The 11,083-nt window shown below is 41.5% G+C and overlaps 1 protein-coding gene across 1 annotated transcript in view; it reads left to right on the top strand.

The window, feature by feature from the left end:
* The window catches only part of LOC117367888 (dimethylaniline monooxygenase [N-oxide-forming] 3-like), a 37,114-nt gene extending 26,431 nt beyond the window's left edge, over positions 1-10,683 (top strand). Inside the window, exons 7-9 of the mRNA XM_033960957.1 lie at positions 586-941; positions 4,891-4,963; positions 8,689-10,683. Coding sequence (XP_033816848.1) covers positions 586-941; positions 4,891-4,963; positions 8,689-9,031 — 772 coding nt within the window. The 3' untranslated portion in view covers positions 9,032-10,683. The remainder of the gene's footprint in view (positions 1-585; positions 942-4,890; positions 4,964-8,688) is intronic.
* The last annotated feature ends 400 nt before the right edge of the window (positions 10,684-11,083 follow it).

Below are 11,083 nucleotides of genomic sequence, written 5' to 3' on the forward strand. Positions count from 1 at the left end.
GGTAATATTATAGGCAACAGATCCAATGAGTTTATGCTGTCTGGAATCCTCTGGGATAAGCCACAGAACAGTGAAAATCAGAAGCTGCTTGACAATCCTCAGAGTTGAAAGCGAAAGGTCAAGATAGCTAACAAGCACAATATGATGAGAATATGAGGGAGACTACATCTAGAGACTGATTTGTGAAAGTGACTTACAATTTAATCGCAAAACTCAAACAACTACTCATTTCTAAATCTTCTGTGATCATCTTTGTATAACTTCAATATAAATACATGTTAATAATGATTCATAAGTTGCTTTTTATGACTTTATAGGAATGAAAATTTGACGTTTTCACATTTTAAATAGGTAAATTGCAAAGTTTTATGGAAATAACAGATATTTTCTTTACTGTTTAGGCATGAGCAATAAGGAAATTACACATACTGCCCAGGAACAAAAATCGTGTTACATAGTGTTATCTGAGAATGCCATTGGTTCAAAGGCATTTCACAGTTCCCAGAAGACATTAGAAGTTTCTCTCTGATTCTGGTTTCGAGCAACAGATCACCGTAGAAATCTTTCTCTTCTCTTGTCATGCAGGTCTCTGAGGAAAGAGCCGGTTTTTAATGACTACCTTTCAACCTGCATAATATGTGGTACTGTCGTAATGAAGCCAAATGTCAAGGAATTCACAAAAACCTCCGCCATATTTGAAGATGGCACAGCACAGGAGAACATTGACACTGTCATCTTTGCTACAGGCTACACTTATGCCTATCCCTTCCTAGATGATGCCATTGTCAAAGACAGTAATAATGAAGTCGCGCTGTACAAAGGCGTCTTTCCTCCCAAGCTGGAGAAGCCAACACTGGCTGTTGTTGGCCTTGTTCAATCTCTGGGTGGCATTCCTCCAACTTCGGATGTCCAAGCACGGTGGGCTGTGCGAGTCTTCACAGGTAGGGGAACGTGTCAGGAAGTGGTTTTACTCCATGTCATATTTTCCAAGAACCTGTAACTGCAAAATTCATAGAAGCAGACAAATCAGGTATAAATGGAGTCCAGAGACTTAAGGATTTACAGTTGTTTAAAGCTACATTGAAACACCAACAACATCTGTCATTTCATTTCTCGTCATTTCCAATATGAAATTATGCAAAAAACAAAATAAAACTAGAAATTGTCCTTATATTTCATTCTCCATTGTTAGTGCGCACATGACATGCCCATTGTATGTGTAAATCTTTAGAATACTAGCATATCTGCTATATAAGAAAACATTGAAGACACATTTATTTCTGCAAGATTTCATTAATACCTAACAGTTGAAATGTATTACCGATGCGGATTTCTTGTTTAGACTTTTTTTGGGGTCAGTTAATGTTTTGCGTTTCTTTTTCCTTTATGTATGTTTTTATTGCAAACTCATACATCAATGTCTCCAAAACACAAATTCTTATACCCATTTTTAAATCACAACTTTAGAGCCTCAGCACCACCACTCCACCGCTCAATAGCGGCTAAGATTTATCGTCATTGGCTCATACGATTTTTAGCTTAATCATTTAAATACGATGGCCTTCTAGCCACACAGGCAGCAAAACTAGACCACCAACTCTCCAATCTACTAATCGCGACCCCAGACTACAAACCTTTCATAAAAGAAATAAAAACCCTGCTATTCAAGAAATCCATGAAGACTAACACACACCGTATGAAACATTTCAATCCTCTGAAGCAACCTGCTCTACTCTGTAACACCTCTGGACATGTCCAGAAATCCTCTTCTGTAATCCGCCTTGAACTGCAAGGTAATGGTGGGATAAAAATCACTAATGTAATTTAATGTAAATACTCAAATCTTTCAATATATAGTAAAACCTTGGTTTGCGAGCATAATTTGTTCCAGAAGCATGCTTGTAATCCAAAACACTCGTCTATCAAAGCAAATTTCCCCAAAGGAAATAATGGAAACTCAGATGATTCCTTCCACAACCCAAAAACTTTAACACAAAATATTATACAAACTTTTATTGCAAGACCTCGCTCGTTTAGAACAGTCACTACACTCCCGTAGCATCAGAGAGAGATGAACCATCGGCTCAGTTGTGATGTGTGTATACTGTATGTACTTGTATTGCAAGACATTGCTTGTATATCAAGTTAAAATTTAATAAAATGTTTTGCATGTCTTGCAAAACACTTGCCAACCAAGTTACTTGCAATCCAAGGTTTTACTGTATATATTTTTTTTTCAAAAAGCTTTTGAAAGTGTAAGTAAAGCAGATGACTTGGCGGCTCGGGGGGGGACCTTTGACAAAGCCCATGTGCGAAACATGTTAGGTCCAACCCTCCTGGGTCAAGCTGGTGAAAACATCAGACTAAGCTAAGTTTATGTGTGAAATCTAAAGAAAAAAATATATATATATATATTAAACTAAATTAAAGCTTAACTTTGTATACTGAGTCATCATTCTGAGAAGGCTCGACTCAGTTTACAGCAATTAAATAAACAGGGAATGATTTACAAATGATAAATAGAAGATAATAGCAAAATTTCAAAAGAATTAATTTTCAAAATATTTGGCAAATAGAGTACACTTCTTCCTCGATATTCGCGGGGGATAGGGGCGAAGTGTAAAAAACCGTGAATAACCTCGTCCAGCTCTGACCCATCCCTGCCTCCCTCCCGCCTTCCCCCCGGTATCCTGGCCTTACCTGGTTGTCTAGAGGGCTTTCGGGGCAGGAGCGAACTTCCTGCGCTCCTGCCCCTTGCAGATCGCTAATAGGAAATGACTGCCATGAGTTCCCGTAGTCTCCCGAGACTATGACGGGAGCTCATGGCAGCCATTTTTTATTGGCGATCTACACAGGGCAGGAGCGTAGGAAGATTGCTCCTGCCCCGAAAGCCTGCTAGACCACCAGGTAAGGAATAATCTATAGCGCTACTAGACATTTTAAGTCCTGTAGGGAGGCCCTAAACTATGCTTTTTTCCGCCCCCCCCCCTCCCCAAATCGCAGATAATCGAAACCACGAACCCCGACACCATGAATAGGGAGGGGGAAGTGTAGTTTTTAAAGATTTATGGAAATACTGAAACGAATTAGAACTGTTGGATACCTCTTGCAAAGGAGAATCTGTAAACGTTCCAAAATAAAGGAGATAAGAGGATTAAAGATATCATGTAGAATTTTAAAAGAAATACAAGCGCATTTAAATTAAATTCTAAAATAAACCGGGAGCCAATGAAGACTCTGAAGCAAAGGGGTCACATGGTCAGATTTGAGTATTTAAATGATTAAGCTAAAAATCGTATGAGCCGATGACGATAAATCTTAGCCGCTATTGAGCGGTGGAGTGGTAGTGCCGAGGCTCTAAATTAGTGATTTAAAGCTGGGTATAAAAATTTGTGTTTTGGAGACATTGATGGATAAGTTTACAATACTGGAGTCATTCAAATCATTTTGAAGTATTTATCATCTAATTTGGAACCGTATTTTTATTGTAAGCCACTTAATATTAAGTAAATTTCATTAAAAAATACACTGGTGTGCACTTCGGCATGTATATGCCAGTCTGCTGCGTAAATGCTATTCTGTAAATACCCAACTATCTTGGATAGTGTGTATTTGCAAGGGAGCATACACAAAGGAGAAGCATGAGCAGGACATATAGGCCAGGCTTCCACTTTGTTCGTTGTATGTGTCCCTGTTGTATTTAAATGCCTGCATATAAAGATATCAGAAATGGGGGAGCCACGGGTGGCATGACACCCCCAAAAATCAATCATTACAGTACTGCCACTGCCGCTGCTCAACACAAAAAAACAAACAGACCATGGAACTGCACTGTTCCTCCTCATGGTTGCCGATCCCACCCATCTCTGATGTCACCTCCAGTTCGGGGACAGAGCCGGCAATCGGCAGTATGGCTCCATGGTTTGTTTTTCTGTATTCAGAAAGGGGTATGGTTATGGTATGCTAGATATGAGACAAGGGAAAAAAGGGGGCAGATTTTGGATATAGGGGGAGAGGAAGGAAAGACACTGGATGAGTGGGAGAGAGGGGACGGATGATGGATGAGGGGGGATGGGGGAGATGCTGGATGTGGAAGGAGAAAGAAATAAGGTAGATGCTGGATGTTGGGGGGAAGGGGACAGATGCTGAATGAGAGGGAGAGAAGGGTAGATGCTGAATGGAAGGGAGAAGAGAGGCGGCAGATGCTGGATATGGGGGGGTTGAAGAGAGGGGACAGACACTGGATGGAAGGGGGAAAGAGGGCAGATGCTGGATGTGGCGGGAAATAGAGGAGGCAAACACTGGATGGAAGGGGGAATATAGGAGGCAGACAATGGGTAGAAGGGAGAGAGAGGGGCAGATGCTGGGTGAAAGGGGAGAAAGGAGAGGGGTAAGTGCTAACCCAACAATATCACTTCCAAATGGAAATGGCATGCCATTACCACAGTAAAGGCCCTTAGATCTGGCCATGAATCGGTCACTGCAAACTTTGGTGAGGGCAGTCTCTGAGGAGTGTTGGGGGCGAAATCCTGATTGTAGAAGATCAAGAATCTGTCGAGATGAAAGGAAGTCAAGGCAGCAATGGAGAACAGCACGCTTAAATAGCTTGCATAGGAACGGAAGAAGGGAGACAGGGCAATAGTTGGACGGGCAGATGGCGTCCATCAAGAGTCTTTTGAGAAGCGACTTAACTACTGCATGTTGCCGTGGAAATGGATAGCTTGAGAATATGGCAGATGGAGTGGGAATAGGCTCTGAGGGGCATTGCCACAGTATGGAACCAAAGTTAGTGCTGCAAGCTGGTTGCATTGCTAAATGGCTTAGAAAAGCTGACATTTTAATTTCTGCTTAATAAATCGTACCAAATATAAATTTATGTGTCTTTTCCAGGGGAATGCAAGTTGCCTTCCAATAGCAGCATGCTGGAGGATATGGAGGAGAAGCAGGGGAAGAAAAAGTCATGGTATGAAATTGTAACCGTGCTTATTTTTAATGTACCTCCAATCCAGTTCTATACACACCATCATCCATCAGTATTGCATCTTATAGACCATTGGACCAATGGTGGGAATCATCCTTCTCGTCCAAGGTCCTTTCCTGTCCAAAGCCATGGCCATGCAGTTTGAATGGCCATTCCAGTCCCAAATATCACCCAGCCATCATCTTTCAGTCTTCCAAGCATCACTGTTTGTATCAACCTATCATCTTCCAGTCTATAGCTGTGTCCAAACATTGTGAGCTTCCTTACTTTGACCTGTCCACAACTTTTACTGTCTTGTTCAAATACTCTCAGATCTCTCTGTTGCTCACCATTCCCTCCACCTTGTTGTTCTTATTTTCCTACAATACATATGTCACACTCTGATGCCCTTATAGTAGAATGCGTTTGTGCAATCTACAGCTTCATGGCCATGCACAACACAACATCCTTTTATTTATAATCTGTGTTGAATAATGATGGATGGCAACTGCAGCATGACTAATTGAAGAGACCATTTTATCTTTAAACAAAACAAAAAAAAAAATGATGAGAAATTACTTCCATTTTGGTATTGTTAAAATGTTCCAGATCATGCTTTACCTGGATATTAATTAGTGTATAAGGCTTATAAATCGAAAATACTTGATAGAAGAATATATGCTGTAACACCGTAGGGGGTGATATAAACCTCCCCTCAATGCCTTCTATACCACAAGAGTTTGTGCAATAAAGTCTTCAGGCCCTCAGAGGTGCCACCAGAAGCTCAATATATCTTCATAGCGACTGGCTTTATGCCCCCTATCGTCATCGGGTCTTTTTAGCATTAGTGTGCAATGCTTAATGAACTTTTTTTGTTTTCAATAAATAATCATAAATGGTTAATAGTTATAAATAGAGTATTTAACTTAACTTAATACTAAAAAGACCCGATGACGATAGGGGGCATAAAGCCAGTTGCTATGAAGATATATTGAGCTTCTGGTGGCACCTCTGAGGGCCTGAAGACTTTATTGCACAAACTCTTGTGGTACAGAAGGCATTGAGGGGAGGTTTATATCACACCCTACCCCCTATGGTGTTACCTGGATATTAAAACATGCTTCTTGGTTTTGGCTTGCTTAGACGTGGTGATAGTGCAAAATGTCTCTTAGGAATTCTTATGGATTGATCTATGGAAATGCTAACTGTCTGCACAATCGCTAGAACCCCTGAAACTAACCCCCTCTTTTATGAAACCGCGCTAGCGGTTTTTAGCGCAGAGAGCCGCGCAGAATGGCCCGCGCTGCTCCCGACACTCATTGAGTTCCTATGAGCGTCAGGAACCGCGCGGGCCATTCAGCGCGGCTCTCTCTGCGCTAAAAACCGCTAGCACCATTTCATAGAAGAAGGGGTAAGCCAGATCAACCTGTTTAGGACTAAAACTTCTTTTTACACCCATCTGGACTATAGACTGCCTCCGCTTTATCCTGTTAACTACTATTGCGTTTGCCCAACTTACAAAATCAAAAGATTAACCACATGGTCCACAAGAATATTCCGCTGGTAAAAAAGACATATTTAAGGGATAGAAGTAACCGGAAATTCCCTGAGATAAGTAATTCTATTGATTGCTTATACAAAATACAGAGTTTTTAAGTCTAGCGTGTGAGACTTGCAGATTCTGTAAGGCTAACAGCGGAGAGTTGGTTATGGAAAAGTTAAAACAGCAGTCACTAGCAACAAACTAAACTAAACTAAACTAAATCTTGGGTTTATATACCGCATCATCTCCGCAGATGGAGCTCGACACGGTTTACATGGTTAGGGAAGGAACGGAACTCCAGTGGAATTATATAAGTAAGAGAGGAGAGAGGTTAGGTGTAAGAGTGCCAGGAAAGGGACCTAAATTGCTAGATGGTTGATTTTTAAGATAAAATTTTTTAAAAATTAAATAAATAAAATGAATTCACAGGGTTTTTGCCTGTGACGTCAGCAGGAGCCAGTGAATTCATTCACGTTGAAACTGAATTGGGTATACAGCTCCATATTCTGAGGCTTTTTTACCCTGTTGAAATACGAACCGCGATAAATGCAATAAGCAAGCCTTACAGCTCTATGTTTTAATACCAGTGGGGTTTACTCTAATATTTGCCCAACTTATACATTTGCCTGTCTTTTTTCGTCTTCCCTTTGATGTACAGTGTCTTTGCCCTTTAACCAGTAAGTAAGGACTTGCAAGAGATTTCTGCGACATTTACTGGCCACTCTAGTCTCCTACTGTTGAGACCCAAGAATGGCCCTAACAAATTTCTTCTAACAATTTGTGGAGAGGGATCGTCAAAGCTGAAGATGGAGTTCAGATGCCCAACCCCAGTTCTCTACCCCCTTCCTGTTACCAGCCCTTGCCATATACTCATTTGTGGACCTTGTAGTCCAGCTGCAAGATCTGGCATGACTTCAGGATTAGCACTCCCTTAAAGACGACCTACCCGGGCAACAGCAAACAAAATCTTGCACCTTACCATCAGCCAAAGTAGCTTGAGCACACAGGGTGTGAAAGGATCACAATTCTGGTGTAGAAACTATCTTAATACTTTTTATATTAGAGAACCGCTGTGTAGTATAGTTGCAAAGCTTATTATTCTTGCAGCAAAGTTGAGTTTTAGAGCTCTGTCTTGACCATTATAGGTTAATTCATAACCATTACGGTGGCACCTTGGTTTGAGAGCATAATTCGTTCACAGAAGCGTGCTCGTAAACCCAAGCGCTCGTCTATCAAAGCGAATTTCCCCATAGGAAGTAAGAAACTCGGACGATTTGTTCCACATCCCCATAATTGGCTGGTGTGAGGGAGAAGTTGTGTATGTAAGATGTGCACATAGGTTGTGTACGTACCTATACCGTGCACTGGTTGTGCATCAGCAGCCCTCCTCTCCCCAGCTTTCATCCTTCTCTCCCTCTCCCACACTGAGATTTTACTGCAGCCGCCAGCAGGCGCAGGCTTTGGGGGGTGGGGGGTCGGGGTGGGTGGGAAATCTGCTGAGCTGAGTCAGGATCCAGGCAGAACCGTGCTCATTGACGTGCGTGTGTGACATGCTCGTTTATCGAGTTAAAAATTGCTGGAGTGTTTTGCTCGTCTTGCAAGACACTCATACACCGAGGTTTGACTGTGTATGCCTTTGAGTTGACCACTGACCCATGGCTTCATGCATAGTGAGGAATCCTCCCTGTGATGTTTTATGGCAGAGTACAGGAGTGGTTTGCCCATTGCCTTCTCCCATGCAGTGTGTAGCTCCACTATGTTGCTGCTGCCCACCTTAAGGCCCTGCAGCCTACCGCACCTGATATTCTCCAGTGGTCCCCCATCCAGGTACTAGCCAGGCCTGACCATGCTTAGCTTCTGATAGCAGGAGCAGGGCAACCAGGTACATTAAATAGCATGAGTAGAGATTTAATCTAGAGGCTTTTCAGTATAATTTAGTTTAAGGGTTCCACTTCCTCCTCTTTCATGCTCTAGTACAGCAAAGCCACCCTATGGTTGATGGGAAAGAGCTGTATTCTTGGATTTATTCAGAGCTTCTTCTCCTGTAGGTTAGAAGTGGATTGTCCTACTAAGGTACTTTTTGCAGAAACCCTACATTGTACCATTTGGTTTGCTTTATCTTTTTCTAGGCTGTTTAGATGTTAGAGAATAAAATTTGCATGTTTATTGTACTTTTTTTGGACAGGTTTGGGCAAAGTGACACATTACAGACCGATTATGTGGTCTATATGGATGAGCTCATGTCCTTTATGGGTGCCAAGACCAATCTACCGTGCCTTTTTCTGACAGACCCTAAGCTAGCCTGGGAAGTGTTCTTTGGACCCTGCAGCCCTTACCAGTTTCGCCTGACCGGACCAGGGAAGTGGAATGGGGCCCGAAAGGCTATTCTAAATCAGTGGAATCGGACAATACAGGCCACAAAAACACGTGTTGTGACTGGATCTCCACATCTTTTCCCATTTTTCCATTTGCTATGTTTTTTTGCTGTGTCTCTCCTTTCCTTGGCCATTGTTCTCATGTCAAAATAGCATCGTTATGATGTTAAAGTAAGTCTGGGCTTTTTATGTCCAAAGGAGCATGACTTTCTAGGTTGGCTGTAATTATACATGTATAATCCAACCAAATAGCAACAAAAGTGTCCTAGCTAATGAAAACAATCTCCCATATTATCATCCAGGTTAATGGCAATTTACATATTATAGATCTACCCCATCAATGGGTCATACTTTCCGATAAGTACATACATTAATTATTTTCCACAAATCATTCAATTTTCTTCTCCCTGATGCTATGTAAGGCTGTGGTTCAAAAGTGAAGGAGAAAGGACCATCAGTTTGGGTGTTTTTGATCAGTCGCTTACTATCACGTCAAGTTTTCTGATTAATCTTCTCATCACCTGGTGCCTCACAATATAATCATTTGGGGGTTGATATTTAACACGGCTTAAACCGGCCAGAACTGGCTCCTGGCCAGTTAGATCGCCTGTTCTGTTTTGATTAGATTGTAAGCTCTATCGAGCAGGGATTGCTTTGCATGTTTAATGTGCAGTGCTGCATACATCTGGCAGTACTACAGAAATGATAAGTACTAGTAACCTGTCAATTTCAGCAGCACTTAACCAGTTAACACTGCTGAAAATAATTAGCGACAACTCAAACCCAGCTATTTGGGGGGGGGGGACATTCTGGGATCAGTTAATTGCTGATACTCAAAACTTAACTCACCAGGTTAACCACATAAATAGGACTATATTGTTGAAGATTTCCTGGAATTTGATAGTTGTCACCTATGATATGAAAACTGAGATTGCGAATGAATCAAAATTAAGTGAATAAATTAAAACGCCCTATACATTAAAATTTGGAAACTCAGATGAGGTTTAATGACAAAGCCTTGAGGCTTTGTAATTAGAGATTAAGCTCACAGATTGGAATTCCTGTTTCTACATTCTAGATATGCTACGGAAATTCAGAAGGTTGATTTTGTGACTCTTAAGACATAAATTTATGTACCATTCTTCATATACATCCATGGAGTTTATAGGTTCTCAGAGGAACAGGAAACTTGGGTGTTTTACAAAGAGTATCTGTTTCTTGTAGATTAGAACATACAATGCTAATTGGAAGGTCATACAGAAGTTAAGAATATAAAAGTCAGTCCTGTTCTGGGGCCCCTTTTACAAAACTGTGGTAGTGATTCTCCTGTGGCCAAAGCACCGAAGGCCATTCAATTCCTAAGGGCTTTGGTGCATTTTCTGCTGGAGAATCGCTATCACAACTTTGTAAAAGGGACCCCCCAACGAGGTACTAACAGCTGTTTAAGTGCTGAAATCGCACATATCTGGCTATGTGTTAGCTGGCTCTGTAAACTTGGAAATTCAGTGCCAGGGCCCGGACATGGCCCGGCGTTGAATATCCAGATTTAGTGCCAGCAGTGGTCAGTAAAACACTGGTCACCGCCGGCTGAATATCGTGCCCTTGGTATTTTCTCCACTATGTGCTCAGTTTTCGGATACTTTAGTTAGCTGAGAAAGTTTTACAAAAATGTAAGGAAGATCAAATCAAGTCATCAAAATTAAACTCAAATCATTCCTGCAATTAAAATTCTGCATATGCATCCATGGCCTGGAGCACACCTAAATTGATGAAGAAGACTCTACTGTTCTTCCCCAGAAACCTACCCCTCTTCTGGGTTACTCAAACAATGAGTGGTCTCATATTATTAAGGAATCTTCTAAAGGTAGGGAGGAGGGGTTAGCATTGAAAAGTAAAGGTGTAAGGCAGGGGTAGGAAACTCCGGTCCTCGAGAGCCGTATTCCAGTTGGGTTTTCAGGATTTCCCCAATGAATATGCATTGAAAGCAGTGCATGCAAATAGATCTCATGCATATTCATTGGGGAAATCCTGAAAACCCAACTGGAATACGGCTCTTGAGGACCAGAGTTCCCTACCCCTGGTGTACAGAATAGAACCAAGGAAAAATTAAAACAAATGTATTCCTCTCCTTCCAACAGTTTGGAGAAAGTACTTAGGATACAGTTAGGTTAACAGCATCTTAAACAAATAATACTTAGCTTTTTT

This window comes from Geotrypetes seraphini, chromosome 10, assembly GCF_902459505.1.
Source record: "Geotrypetes seraphini chromosome 10, aGeoSer1.1, whole genome shotgun sequence".
NCBI lineage: Eukaryota > Metazoa > Chordata > Amphibia > Gymnophiona > Dermophiidae > Geotrypetes > Geotrypetes seraphini.